At 58.4% G+C, this 15262-nt stretch overlaps 1 protein-coding gene across 1 annotated transcript; it reads left to right on the top strand.

The window, feature by feature from the left end:
• Positions 1 to 8814: 8814 nt before the first annotated feature.
• Positions 8815 to 14845, top strand: LOC308356553 (sialate:O-sulfotransferase 1-like; the record flags this gene model as incomplete). The annotated part of the gene is given in 8 exon segments (XM_080825608.1): positions 8815 to 8874; positions 10718 to 10880; positions 11331 to 11444; positions 11447 to 11494; positions 13305 to 13621; positions 14014 to 14139; positions 14454 to 14823; positions 14826 to 14845. Coding segments are annotated over 8 exon segments (1218 nt in total).
• Positions 14846 to 15262: the final 417 nt, after the last annotated feature.

Below are 15262 nucleotides of genomic sequence, written 5' to 3' on the forward strand. Positions count from 1 at the left end.
CAAGAGTGAGTTTTGCCCAAAGGATTAATGATATTCTGTCTGATGTAAACCCCTTTGCTTGGATCCAAAAACTGGTCTTGGCATTATAGGTGGAATGATGACACTTTTTATTGCTATAATCTTTTTACGCTTAGTCCTCAGATGCTCACGGAAATCGTTCTGACGACGAGTGGTTAGAGAACTTGCAAAACGGATTTTGCTGCTTCTGCATTAACAAAAAGGGGGAAACGTAACCATCCCTCAGAATGACAGACTGCTTGAAATATCACTAATGAGGAATTGTACTGGTCACGCAAGCGTGCTTGGTGATGACCTTGAGAAAACCTGTACTAGCAGCAGGCCTCCGGTGGAGAGGAGGATACACGTCCTTGAAGCCCAGCAGCTGGGGATGCCCTGGTCACTGACCCCTGCCAGGGTCATTAAAGCCTGGTGTTAGAATAATCCCTTTATGTGCGCTTGCTCAACTATCAATTCCATGCTGCTGGGCCAGGCACACCCTCCTCTGTTTACCTACAAGACTATGGTCGACAGAGGACTCCCATTCCCTCTGGTTGACCTACAAGACCCGTGACTAATGTATAACCTCCTCCTTTGTTGGTTGTTATCTTATCTCTAAAAAATACGGGACTGAGGAGTTTTTTGGGGTGACAGACCTTTCAGCTGTCATCCTTGCACCTTCCCTCTCACAGATGAGTTGTTTGCACCTCATTCTTCTCCCCAGGGCCATCAGGAAGCAGCACCCCAAATGCCTGGTAGAGGGAAGAGATGCACTGAGGGAGGCTGGTGCTTGTGTGAAGTGGGATGTCACTCAGCGTTCAGGGAGCTGTCACACCCTCAAGGCAAAGCTGTCCTCCTTTGCCCTGAGCCACAATCTTTGAAGCTAGACCCATACTCTAGGCCAGGAGTGTCTTTCCATTGCCCCAGGGTTGTGAAGCAAAAAGATTCCGTGGGGTCCCCAGTGGGAGAGAAGTAGCGCTTCCAATAGGCAAGGGTGAGTCTCCCCATTTTGCCCTCCCCAGGCCAGTGTTCTCCCAGGCCCATCCCTAAAACTGAAAATCTACTCTCACTCTTCAAGGGTCCATCCTTCTAGCCCTACCCGCTCTGCTGGGCCACGGGAACCTGGAAACGATGGCGTCTGGCTTCCCATTCCAGCACCCATTCGAGTTCCAACTTTTGCACACTTGACCCACAAAGGAGACTCAGGACAGCTATGCAAAGAAACTAGAACAAGGCTTTAATTAATAAAATAAATACTATCTAAAGGTTCTGGGAAGAACATGGGGGGAGGGGAGGGGAAACCTGTGGGCAGCGGCAGGAGTCCTGGGTGCTGTGGGACTGGAGGCCAAAGGGACACGGATCTCCGTGTATTGTCCCAAGGCCCGTGGCCCCTGGGATCACGGACAAGGGCTCAAGCCCCCCCCTTCCTTCAAAATGGTGGGTCAGGGATTGGGAAGTTTCCCCAATGTTGGCTGGCTGGCTGGGAGCCCGGTTTTGCTCTAGGCCCGCCACGGTCGGGGCTCATTTTGTGTCTCCCATTCCACACTCTTCTGGCACCGGTGTCACCTGGGAGGAAGTGCAACACCGGCTGCTTCTCCCGGAAGCGATTGGCTCAGCCGAGCCTCTGCCTCTTGGGCCCCCAGGGAGTGGGCTCTGATGTGGACGAAGATGGCTTGTTCCACGGCGCGGCGCTTTTGCGTCTCATCAAGGGCTGGGCAACGGATGAGGGGGTCTTGGTGGCAAGGCTGCTCTGGGCCATGCTGACCAGTGAGGCGGGGCCGCTAGGAAGAGAGGCCAGGACACCCCCGCCCCTGCCGGCGGCCTTGCTGGCAGTGCTGCAGCCACCTGAGCTGGACCTCTGCTTGGTCGGGTGCCTGGGGATGTGACTGGAGGGAGGGGCCCTCGGGGCTCCCGACACAGCGTGGTTCATCGTGCTGGCTCCAGGGGTCCCCGACAGGGTGCTCTGACGTGGGCGGCCCCCTGTGTTCGGGCCCAGGCTTGCCCTGGAGCCCTGTGTGCCACTTGGGGCCCTGCTCATTCCTGCTGTGATGCTGAGAGCCCCAAAGCTGGAGCACAGATCTGCAACATCATCTCCTCTCCGCAAACCTGGGGGTGCTGCCGAAAGCCCCATGCTGTTGGGGGCCAGCATTGTGCTGCCAGCTGGGGGGCGGGGCTGCTGGCTGTTGGGCCCAGCATGGGGGGCGGCTGCCAAGCCAGGGGCAGCGGCTGCGCCAGGGGCGAGTACAGCAGTGGAGGTAACCGAACCTGGCTGGGCACTGGCACGGGTGCCCCGGGAGGCAGATGCGGGTAAGGGAACCACATAACCCGCCTGGGGGCCGCTGCCCAAGGATAGCTGGGCTAGAGCTGCGCTCAGGGCCTGGAGTGGGTCTGGAGCCTGAGCTGCCGGCTGTCCCTGCTGGGGAGAGCTGTGAAGGGTGCCGGCTCCGGGCCACTGCCCACCAACAGCCCCGAATGGGGCCTGGGCAGTGGGTCCCGGGTTACCACTACTCCCGGGCAGTGCAGGCAGGCCTGGGGGGACGGTGACTGAGGCCCTGCGCTTTCTGGAGAACATGGAGAGGGCCTGGGTAGGTGGCAAGGAGCTCCCACTGCAGCCAGGGTGAGACCCCAAGAGGAGAGGCTGCGAAGGTGGGGAGCAGCCCATGGGGGTGACCTGGGTGTCAGAGGCTGGCAGGGGAGCAGCCACTGCAGCAGACGGGGCCAAGGCACTGGATGGCGAAGTTGGGCCACAGCTGCAGGTGGTCTCTGTGTCCCCTCGGAGAGCATCTAGGATGCGCTGGAGAGCAGCTCTCTTTTCCTGGTCCAGGTCCTCAGCGGTCACTCGAAACCCTGGATCAGGGGGTGAAGGCAGCCTCAGAGGCTCCCCTCGCCTGTGTGGCAGCAGACAAACCCTGCGTTTTCGGGGCCTGGAACAGTCAGCTGGGGACGAGCAGTTCCTCTGCGTTGCCTTCTGCCCGGTGGTGGTATCGGCATCCTTCTCCAGCTGGTTCTTCTTCTGAGAAAGTGCAGGCACTCCCGCGGGACACAAGGGGCTCTCTTGGCTGGCTTTTTTGGGGGACCTCGGGGGCCGCGAGGCCTGACTTGTGGCCAGACCCCTCCTCCTCTGCACCGGGTGGCAGTCCCTGGTGGAACTATAGGAACTGGTGATGGCATTTCGAGTGGGACAGGAGCTCCGATGGGAGCTGGGGGACTTCTTCCTGCATGGGTCTTCCGAGCTCTCTTGCCGGGGGACGGCTGTCTGCAGAGGCCCAGGCCTGGGCACAAAGGAAGAAAGGCCTCCCTGGACCCTCAGCGGCCTAAATGCCCCCTGTGGGGCCCCAGCGCCTTTAGGGTCTTTTCTGTGAGTCACTTGCCCCTCTGGATGTGCAGGGTTTTCCTCTACCTGTGCCGTGCCTTTGCCGCTCTCTCTGGGGTCTCTGCATACCCTCTCCCCCGTGGGGACATCGTGGACATTCCTGGGTTCTGAGGGCGGCAGCCCGGTGACGACCCGCTTCTGCAGCACACAGGGGGGGACCGTGTCCACGATGGACTCGCAGCGGCAGTGGCAGGACACCTCTGATCCAGGAGCCGAGAACATCGCCTTCACCCGGGAGCCCCACCTGCAGAAAGAGGCGAGGAGCCCCAGAAGAAAGCGCCGGGTCTCCAGGATCAAGGAGTACCTTCTGCAACCTCCTAGGACTGAGCGCGGTTGCCACCTCGCAGGGTACTTGGTGGACCGCCTGCGAGTGAACCCCGGGGCGTGGACCACCGGTAGAGCCCTGGGCGCCAAGAGTAGTCCGCGGCCACAGTGAGCGGGGTGGGGGTGGACCAGCCCTCCTGGCAGGTGCGGACCCCGCAGAGCCGGGGGCTGGGGGGAGGGGCACGTCCTGCTCAAGGAGGTGCCCATAGAGCAGTCAGGTAAGGCCAGATGCTGAGGATAGCAAACTAGGCTCGCAGTGCTCTCCTTCAGCTGCCAAGTCGCGGCAGAAGGCCTAGAGCACAATGGGGGCCTGTTGCCGGGACACAGCTTTGGAACCTGGAACCTGAGGAATGAGCGCGTGTGCAGGAACCCCTGTGCACGTGCACAGCTTCTGTTGGGCCGCCGCCCAGTGCATGAATCAGGCCTGCAGGAAGGGTCGACTCCCTCGTTCCCCACCCTCGGGGGTTCACAGATCTCTCAGGGCTTGAAGGCTGAACTGAGGAAGAGGAATGGGGGTGCAGAGGGTGCCAGTTATCTCCCCTGGCTACCTCTGGGTGGGAACAAGGGAGACTTCACTTTTCACTGTACATCCTCTAGACCATATTTTGTTTTTAAGCTTTTAATTTTAAAATTAAATTTTAATTTTAAATTAAAATTTAAATGTGGGGCTCCATTGTCCCATCAAGGCATTTCTCAAGGCATTGAGCCCAATGTGGGGCTCAGACTTACAACTCTAAGACCCAGTCACAGGTTCCTCTGCCGAGCCAGTCAGGCGCCCCTAGACTATAAACTTTCATGAGGGAAACATGTTTTTGAAAACACTCTTTCTTCCTATCTTGTATCCCGGCTACCCTGATCGCAGGAGGCCCCATGGAGCCCAGCAGCACAATAGGAAATGTTGTGTCAGGTGTGGACCTCAAAACTAACTATGCAGTCATTCCTTCCATCATTTCCCAAAAGTTCCATTCATTTTTGTGCAAACTTGGAATTCTCCTGAAGACAGGCAAGGATTCTCCTAGAGCAGTAGGATGTATGTCTCTTGCGTTTCAGAAATCCCCAGTGTCCCTGCCTTCCAACGGGGCTTCAGGGTTGCCATGAGCCCACCCTCCCAAGGCAGGGGGTGTCCTTGCACGGACTCCCCAGCTGAGGCTGGTCACAGCAGGACGGAACCTGCCCAGCTGCTGAGGTCCACCTGTGGCAGCTGTGCCCTTGGCCTGAGGCTCCTCTGCGGGCCACTTGCTGTCCACGCCTAGAGCGGTCCTGCGGGAGGACTGGAAACTCGTCCACCATCTGTGGATACTTTGTAGGGTCCTTGCAAAGTGATAGCTCAGATCCCTTGTGCGAGCAGGGGAATCTACACAGTTCCTGGTACTGAAACCTAGGATTTTCCTTACCAATATTTCAGCACTTCTGAAACCTCCCAGAAGTGGAAAAGGCAGGATCTGGAAGTCTAAACAGACACAGCACACCTCCTGTGATACAGACCAACAGAGATTACTGCTCATGTCCGCTGAAAGTTGTGCAGGTAGTTAAAAGCTAGAAAAGGCAGACACAAAGCAATTTTATATCAGTAATAGAGGACATGTGTATCATTTGATATATTAGACAGCACAGTGCAGAGTAATGAGGAAATGAGCTGTTGCTACATTTCACAAATATGACCTTGAGTGAACAAGCCAGAAATGAAAAAGGACCTAACGTGTTTCTGCATCACTGTTGCAGCTTTGATTCCTCCTGTTTGTTTCCTAACTTTGCATTCATCGACATTCCGGCACAATAGCAAATAACATTGGTGGAAACAGACGTTATTGCCCCTTAGCTAATTTTAAAGGAAACACTTCTTTGTAATTTCTCTGTTTAAAGAGACACGGGCTCCTGGTGGCTCAGTCTTTTAAACACCTGACTTAGGCTCAGATCATGATCTCAGTGTCCTGGGCTCGAGCCCCAGTCATCACGCTCCCTGCTTGGCGGGGAGTATGCCTCTCTGTCTCCCTGTATCCCTCTCCCCTTCTCATGCGTGCTCTCTCAATCTTTCTCTCTCCAATAAGTAAAATCTTTAAAAAAAAAAAAAAAAGAAAAGAAAGAGAAACACGAATGACCTTTTTCCTATGGGTCAGTCTATTCCTTCCTATTCAGGAGTCTTAAAATTTTTAAGATGTGTTCATAACTATCTCACATTACATTTGAGATGGCAGCTCTCTTTTTGCACATTAAATGCTAATTAATACATGTCCAGTTGTTGCCCGCAGTTGGGTGAAGAAGCCATGTTCCTGGTGGCAATTGTCAATTGTGATAACTAGTTGAGACGTACTTTGATCACTTCCCTTTCAAATATCATTCTCTCTGAACACTACATGTATTTTTGTGAATGCAGAATTTAGTAAATAATGCAATATACATGGAGAAAATAAGCTTAAAATTGGTCATTTCAGTAAGATATTCCTTCTGTATTCTTATTTATATGATTCAATCTGACTCCACTGGATCTTTAGTAAAATTAATTTTGAGTGAGTTTTGGTTATTTTTCCACCCTGGTTTGAATAACTTAGCCATGTCCTCAGATATCTCATTGTTGAGAAATATCATGGTAAAAACAAAAGGCTTGGTGTGTTCCTTAAAGATGTGTGGACCTGCTGCAGGTCCTGGAGTTCGGTCAGTCAAGCAAATGCACAAGAACCAAAGAGGCAGGAAAGCCTGCAGCGGCTTCCCAGTCCCAGATCAAGGAACACAGTCTAGTGACTAGTGTTTTGCTGCCCTCTTCTGGTTCGCGTTGGAAGCCCTTGTTTAGACACATTCCAAGAACGCGGCTTTAGGATACAATTTTTGTCAAAATCTCCCATCCCACAAAATCAGCAAAAATAAAATAAATAAAAATGTGAAACGTTTGATGTATATGCACTTCGTCAAATATTCAAAAAGCAGGAAGTATTCTGATCCCATAGAAGATTTCAGATCTACACTGTTCTGCTCTTCATGCCACTTGAACTTGATCAAAACTCTGCAACATTTCACACAGAATGTAAGATTCTCAATGAATAGTGGCGTTCAGTAGTGACTCCTCTTGGGGGAGCAGCTTCCCCTGGCCATTTGCTGAACAGATCGCCTCAGTGGCAAGCCCTCCTAGTCGCAAAGGCAGAAAGCACGCAACATGGGGCGCGTCCAAACACAATTCAAGCTGACAAAGTCTTCATATTCCAAATGCTTGTTACATGATCTTGTCTGGGAAGGCACAGAGATTTTCAGCCCCGGAACCAGAGAATGTCCACCTGGTTCAGGCAAAAGCACACGCACAGAGGGGACACACACAAGAACAGACAAAGAGAAGCACAGCCAGGATGACACAGAAGCTGCTGGACCAGGCAGCCCACACTGTCCCAGAACACACGCATGGCCCGAATAGTTACTTGTTTCCACCTGAACAATCAAAGTGGCATTGACTCTGTGTTGCCTTCCCTCTCTCTCTCTCTCTCTCTCTCTCTGTCTCTCTCTCGGCAGGATATTCTCCTGCACTGGGCATTTCCCCATTGGGTGAGGGGGACTCTATGTAGATGTGAGGACCCAGAGCGCGCCCTCGTTGTCCAGGCACCACCAAAGCAGAGAGTGGAGAGAACAGAGTGGATACAGAGCTGCTGAGAGACGCCCAGGCCTATGACCCAAGCCCTGATCTGTTGTTTAAATGCACATTCTTATTTCCCGTCTGTAAGAGTGCACCCAGCTCTTTTCTGGTCCATCTTCCCAAAGCCCACGAGTACAGACATAGGGATTATCACCCTTGAGCCATTTCAGCCAAGAGCCAATCAACACCTTCTAGTACTTGTCGAGAGGACCAGGAGGGGAGTCATTACTATGACAAGGTCACTTTCTCTAACTCAAGGATAAAGTTTAAGAAGCAGAAATCAAAATGTCCTTTAAGTCAGAAGTCCTGCCAGTTAAATTGTTCAATAATTATACATTTTAATGGAAATACAGTCAATAGAAACCTCAATTCATAATCCATGCCCATTTTCTTCCTTCTATGAGGCTTGAAGTGTGTGCTTTTCCTGTCATCACCCGAGGGGCTGGAAGTTGTCCTGTGTTTTCAGAATCCAGTTCTGTTCTGTTGTAAATAAAACCGCACTGTTGTCCACACTACCCCGTGCCCCAGCGCACCTGGATCTTGACAGTTTCATCGACTCGAGGAAGTGGAGGGGCTCAGGTCCCTGGTGGGGTGCAACCCCTACCAGGGGTGGCCACTGGTAGAGGGACACTTCCTTCTGGGACCCGGTCCTGCCGGCACTTTTGAGGACACAGCAGACAGAGCCCAGACGTGTGGGGCAAACGGACGCCCCGCGGTGTGTCTGCACGTGGACCACAGCTGCAGGTTCCTCCACGGGGATCCAGCGTGGGCACGTGGATTTCTGAGGGAAGGGAAAGTCTGCACCGAGGGATCCTGTTTCCAGTACGTTCTAGGGTAGCTGGACGACCACGGAGCACAAGCCGGAGCCTCGGCTGACCACGGGAGGAAAGGGGACCCAGTGATTCCCACGGGCAAAACCCGAGGGCTCAGCAAAGGGACGGGGTCTTGTGGGGGTGGGAAGGGTGTGGTGGTGTGAACCGGGGTGGCTAGTGAAGGCCTCTCAGGGAAAGGGGCTTGAATAAGTGGGGGAGGTCTGGGGGCAGGACGTTCCAGGCAGAGAGAACAGCAGGTGCAAAGGTCCTGAGCTCTGCATGTGCCAGTGGTGCATGGCCAACGACCGTAAGGACCCCAGTGTAGAAGGTCACCGCAACTGCCCGAACAAAGTGCCACAGATAGGAGCTCACACTTCTCGGGGCTCTGGAAACCAGAAGGCCAAGGTGGGGTGTCGTTGGGCTGGTTACTTCTCAGGCCTCATGGGCTCACAGACGGGCGTCTCGTGACTTTGTGTTCATAGGGTCGTCTGCGTGTGTGTGTCCGAATCTCTTTTTATGACCACACTAGTCGGATTGGCTCACACCCGCCATGGCCCCATTTTAACTGAATGACATCTTTAGAGACCCCGTCTCCGAGTATAGCTGCATCCTGATGTGGGGGTCGGACATGGGCTTGGGACAGAGGCCGCGTGGTACAGGGAGATGGCTGGGGGCTCCGCGGGTGCGGCTTCATGGCCTGGTCCGGGCCCCAGCCCTACATGCCAATGCGGGCCCCGCTGCGGAGCCCGAGGGTGGGCTGGTGGGGGGCTGGGCTGCTGTGGCCATGGGCGGGTCTGACAGGTGCAGTGGGGGTGGGACTTCCGACCTTCCGGGCATGGGGACCTTGGAGAGGAGCCTACGGGCAGAGCGTCAAACCCTCAGGTCCCCCAAGCATGGGGGGGCAGTGGAGTCCTAAGAGATGAGAAGGGGCTTGCAGACAGGGAAACTGAGGCACGGAGGTGTCAGGGTCAGTGTGGGGATCTGACGGGCTACATGCCTGCTTCTTCCTCTCTGGTCCCTATGTCCAGGAAGCCCAGACACCCTGAGCTACTACCTCCCCCGTCCTCCATCCTCCGAAAATCCCTGTCTCGAGCCTTGTCCAGAAAAAGCATGGGGACCAGGGCTCTGGTCCCAGGGGAGAAGACAAGCTGGCGAGGAGGCCGGAGGGAAGCCGGGTCCTCCTCCTCTCCCAAGCCAGCAGCCGAAGGACTTGTCTGCTTTATAGAGACTAGCATTCTGGATGGGGCTCCCGGGCTGTTTTAGGGCTTTTCCTGCATGGGGGGGGGGGGGCTCGGTGCTGTAGCAGCGATGGGCATGGGTGGTGGGGGTGCACAGGGGTGTGTGCTGGGGGTGCATGGGGGTACGTGATGAATACACACAGGGGTGTGTGGTGGTTGGGTGCACAGGGGTGCATGGTGGGGGTGTGCAGTGTCAGAACAGCACAGGGTCTAGGCTTCTGTCCCCACGCGGCAGCTCAGCCCTCAGAGGTACCGGGCTGGGACCCCAGGAGCTCCCGGCAGGGGTGCAGCTGCCCGTGGGCGTCCAGGAGGAGGAGGGAGGTGGGGAGAGGCTCTGGTGGGGGTGCACAGCACTGGGGGGCACAGACCTGAACACAGGAGCCCCCCCCCCCGCCGCCGCAGGCTCTTCATCGCCCCCCTCCCAACCACCATGGCTGGGACTGGCCCAGCGACTTTCTAAGCACGGAAATCCTCACTTTGCCAAGCCACACTCAGAAAACGCTTTTGATTTTTCTTTTCTTTATTTATACGAGATTTTTGCTGTGAGCAAAAAATAGAAAGGTCTGTGTGGCACTGCCTTGGCCTCCCGCCTCCCTCCCTGCCACCTCCCTCCCTGCATTTCCATTTGCAAGAGGTACGGGCAGGCAGGGATGATGGGGCTGGGTACGCTGGAGCACCCACACATGTCGTGCCCCGTCCTGGGCTGCCCTTATAAAGGACATGTGAAGTGGATTTGATTGCCCATGTTCGGTGGTGAAGGGCAGAGAGGCTCAGCACCTTGCCCGAGGTCACCCAGCACCCAGCGGTCTCCTCTGTGGGGTCAGAGGGAGCAGGGAACGAACCCCACAGAGGTGACCAGGGAGGCCAGGAGACGGCTTCACCATGAGGTGTTGCCCTGCCCCTAATCCTGGCAGGGCCGGCAGGGCCTTCCGGAATGTTCTGGCCTGGACCCCCTGCCCCCCGCAGTTGGGTTGGGCTGGTCTCCTCCCCAGGGAACCCCAGCGGGAACGCCAGAGGTCCCTTCGGGCTCACGGCCAGTGGGCCCACAACGCAGTATGTGTGCTCACCTGTCCCATCCTGACCCTTGCACACACTGGCTCCTACAGACACCCCTGCCCCAGGTGCCTGGTCCTCCCTGTGCTCCCTCCGGCCCCCCAGTGTTAGCCCCGGGCCTGGCTCACACTGACTGTTGTCGGGTCTCCGACCCGCTCTGAGCTCCTGGGGGCAGAAGTCACGTCCCGTGCGCCGTGCCTCCCCTGGGCTGGCACGGGAAGGATGGGCACCATCCATGCTGACAGGAGCCGGGAGGCCTGGCCCCAGTGGGCACCCCACATGCTTCTCCCTCCTCGCTCCCCAGCAGGAGTCCCCCCTGGCCATCCTGCGGGGCTGGGAGTGCTACTGTGCTTACCCCACGCCTCAGTTCAGCCTCCGGGACGTGGTGGACAGTGCGCTGTGTGGCCAGGAACCCAAGGCACAGAGGCTGGCCGAGTACTGCGAGGTCTACCAGACGCCCGTGCAGGGTGAGTTCGGTGCCTGGGGCATGAGGCGTGCGGGGCCCTCCCCGCCATGTCTGCCACGTGTGCTCTCCGGGCATTTGGAGAGACCAGTGTGGCCGCGTGCAGCCCGGGGTGGGGAGGGGAGGCCACCATCGTCCCTGGAGGCTGGACACGGGACACACCTGGCCTTTCCCTGAGCCTGGGGATGGAGGTGCTTTGAGGAACAGCAGGACACCCGCAAGGCGGGGCCCCACCACCCTCGGGCAGAATCTGGAATGTTCTGTGCTGTTTGGGGAGCCAGGGCTCGCTGCCCGGGCCGTGGGAGGCCTCGTCATCCCCAGAGCTCTCTCTGGGCACAGGCCTGGGCAGCCAACCCCTCCCCCTGGGCCTGCCTCGGTTCCCCATCGGTGAAGCAGGAGACTGGGGGCGGTGGGTCCGGGTGGGGCGGTCGGTGGTCAGCCTCTGGCCTTTCAGACACTCGCTGCACGGATCGGCGGTTCCTGCCCACCAAGGCCAAGGTGTTTGTGGCTCTGTCGAGCTTCCCGGGAGCCGGGAACACGTGGGCGCCGCACCTCATTGAGCACACCACTGCTTCTACACGGGGAGCTTCTACTTCCACGGGACCCTGTGCAACAAGGGTGAGCGAGGGCCACAGGGCCTGGAGTCCCAGGGGAACCAGCATTGCAAACACATTCCCAGCCGTGTGGCCAGCCCAGGACTCGGGACATCCCTTCTGGTGGCTTGTGCTCCCACGCTACGAGCACTTTCTGAATTTCCCTTTGTTGTCAGAACCCGCAGTAATTCTGTGAGATGTCACCGGCTCATTTGTTTGATTTTCTGTGAGGCCAGAAGGAGCTCCTAAAAACGCTGTGTTTTTGAAGATAGGTGCAAACCCCTCCAGAGTTGTGTGGCCCCTAGTCTCCCCCTGCAGAAGCGAGAGGCCTCCCTGTGCTGAGTAGGACCGAGAACCCCAGCCAAGCGAGGGGCTGTCGGTCTGCCATCAGATGTCACCCCCGTGCGTCCAGATTCCTGACCGGACTATGGTTTAGGAAGAGAAACCCAGGTCCACAGCGTCCTGAGCTTGGTGGGGGCTCTGGTCTGCTGGGAGAAGCCAAGAAAGCTGGTGGCTGATCCTTATGCCCTGAATGTTACTGGCACCCCAGGGGGATGGCCGGATGACCTGTTCCAGGGTCCTGCCTGCTGTGGCCTGGCACCCGTGGAGTCCCGTGGCACGGGCTGCTGGCCACCTGCTGTCTAGAGGACCATAGCCGTCTGCACAGCTGGTGGTCTTGGTCTGCAAGTGGCCCGGGGGCCCAGTGGCTGGAGTGGCCACGTGTGATGGCCCTGGAGGTTCCCCCTGTGAGGCTTATGGGACTGGCGCGGGGTGGCTGCTGGCCTCTGCACCGACCCCCTAGTGACAGGCAAGGGCACTCGGTCTGTCCTGGGCGACTGTGGCCTATGGGACACACAGAGCGGCCGCTGTGGGGACAGCCCACAGCGCACAGAAGGCACCACAGATCTTGGGGTGCTGGGAACCTGATCCCGATCCTCATCCCGTGTTTACAGCCCGTGGTCTGGCTCCTCCTTCCCTCGTCCCCCGCGCTGGGCAGTAGGAGCCCCGGCGAAGGCTGACGGTTGTTAAGCCTGGGGCAGACATCTGTTTGAACTGTGTTGGGTTCCAGGAGGCAAACCTGACTCAGAGGAGCCTTGTTTCCCAGCATCAAAGAACCTGGCCCTGCCTGCAGCACCTTTGCGTGCCACCCCCACCACCACACTCACGAAGTAGGTGGTGTTGGGGCTCCTTGCTGTCCCTTAAGAGCCCAGGAGACACTCAAGCTCGTTTATGGAGCATGGGTCCCCGGCTGGCGGACCCCGGATCTGTTGGGAAGTGGCCGGAGTCTAGGTTCTGGGGCATCCCTCCAGGGGTCCTTCTGTGACATCTGGCTGCACCCCTTGACCGGCCCCCTACTCCTAGTTCCTGGGAGGCCCTGTGCTCCGTGGGACCGCACATGGAGCCCCTCCATCCCCAGCATAAAGGCCACCGCTGAATGAGCCCACAGCGTCTTGCTGACCCACATGAGACTGTTACAGGTGGGGAGGGCTGGGACCTCGCCACAGGACCCCGGGGCCCACTGCCGGGCCGGGGCTGGAAGCCCGGCATCACAGGGACACCTGCACCAGGTGTCCAGAGCCCCGTGCTGCCCTGTGATCCTGGCAGATGTCCTGCCCACTCTGAGCCACGCCTGCGGCCACGACTCCCCCTCGGGTTGTCGATGACGCTCACGGGAAATCACCGTGCAGACGCCCACACACACGTGCCTACAGGGTCTAGAGGGGCGTCAGGGCCCTGCCGCCAGACTTGTGGGGTCTCCTGGAGGTACGCTCAGCTCTGCCTGCTGCCACGACGGGGTCCATCACTGTCCTCAGCAGCCCCTGTCTCCCCCGCAGGGTTCAAGGGCGAGAAGGACCACTGGCGCAGCCGGCACACCATCTGCATGAAGACCCACGAGAGCGGCTGCAGGGAGATCCAGATGTTCGACTCGGCCATCCTGCTGATCCGGAACCCGTACAGGTCCCTGGTGGCCGAGTTCAACGGCAAGTGTGCCGGGCACCTGGGCTACGCGGCCAACCAAAACTGGAAGAGCAAAGGTAGGAAGAAGGGTGTGGGGGAGGCCAGGCAGCTCTTCTCCTGTGCAGACACCGTCTCCGGCCCTCCCCAGGCTCAGCTGCTCCCCGGCAGTGTGGCCGGGACACGGGTCCAGGGGGCGAGTGTTGGGACACTGAGCGATCATAGGGCAGCAGGGCTGTCAGGCAGGCAGGCCTGTCTCAGCAGACCCTGCCCCAGCAGACGTCCCCATCCCCACCCTGCCCCTTGCTGGCGCCCCAGGTGCAGGAGGCTGAGCTCTGGTCCCTCCTCAGCTCCCAGGGGCCTCAGTTTACCCACCCAAGACACCAGAGCAGTCCCTGTCTGAGGGTGGTGGTGAAAACCAGGGAAAGCGAAGGGTTCCCATGCCATCCGAGGTGGCAGGATGGTCACAGGCTGTTTGTTGATATTGACACCGTCCCCACCAAGACAAGAGCCCCAACATGTCTTAATTTGCCAGGACAGAGCTCTCACGGATAGATCCTCCCCGAACATTGCCCGGCTGTCCGGCAGCGTCATGGGGTGGACTGGCCACCCCTGTGGGACGTGGTCCACATCAGGCAGGGACCTCGCTCACTTAGCTTCAGGCCTGTGCCTGTCCTCACGGTGCCCCAGCTCGTCCCCGTCACCCAGGGCAAGGTGAGCATGGATGAGGGTCACCCCGTCTCCCACCTGTGATGAACACCACTGTGCCACGTGGGCCCCGTGGCTCTCCCTGCCCCGGCGTGGGCCCTGAGGGCAGGGAGCTCACCATCCAAGAGAGAGGGAACCAGCTCTCTCCATGCACGCCACATCTGTCCTCGTGTGGGGCTGCACAGCCACCGATGCAGACGTGGCCCGGTGACCCAGGCTGGCCCCGAGGTGCTGCTCTTACTGCCCACGGGTCGTCAGGAGGGCCTGGTCCGAGGGGCTGCTAGCTCTGTTCTCCCACCTCCCCGGCTCCCCACCCACAGCGCCCAGGAGGTGGGCTGACCTGTGCGTCTCTCCCCGCTGAGTGGCCAGACTTCGTGCGCAGCTACGCCGCCTGGTGGTCCTCGAATGTGCTGGACCAGCTGCGATTCGGCAAGGGGCTGCTGGTGGTGCACGAGGAGGAGCTGTGCCACAGCCTGCTACCCACGCTGAGGGAGATGGTGGCCTTCCTCATTGTGTCCGTGAGCGAGGAGTGGCTGCTGTGCGTGGAGAAAAACAAGGAGGGCAGCTTCCGAAGGTGTGGCCGGCCCCTGCACCATCCCAAGCCCTTCACCCCCAGGATGAGGGCGCTGATCCACGGCTACATCTGGACGGTGGACAAGGCGCTGCGCGACCACGGAGGGCCAGGCTTCCCAGAGAGTATGTGCCCAGATGAACGCCCGGCTGCTCCGCCCGCGCCACCTGGACACTGCTCCACAGGGCCCGGCTGCCGGAGCCGCTGCAGGAACCCTGCGCTCACAGACCCGCTGCATGCGCCGCTGCACGCTTGCAGGGACCCGCTCGGACTTGGCAATGCTGGCCCGCGCGTGCACGCTGGGCTCCCGGTGCGGCTCTCCTGCTTCCCGCTGCAGGCTTGCTGGCCGGGGTCCTTGCCCCCTAGTGCGGGGCTGAGTGGGCGTCAGTGCTGTGGGCAGCGAGTACCGCGGTGTGGACGTGAGCTCACGGAGGCTGCTGGACCCTGTGACCCTAAATGGCACATCTGACGCCCTGTGAACAGCTGGGGTATGGCCACCAGGCTCCCGGGTCCACAGCCCTGCATCGCCCTTCTCCGTAGACCGGCTGGCAGTGCAGA

Source organism: Martes martes, assembly GCF_963455335.1.
Source record: "Martes martes genome assembly, chromosome: 16".
In the NCBI taxonomy this organism is placed as follows: Eukaryota; Metazoa; Chordata; class Mammalia; order Carnivora; family Mustelidae; genus Martes; species Martes martes.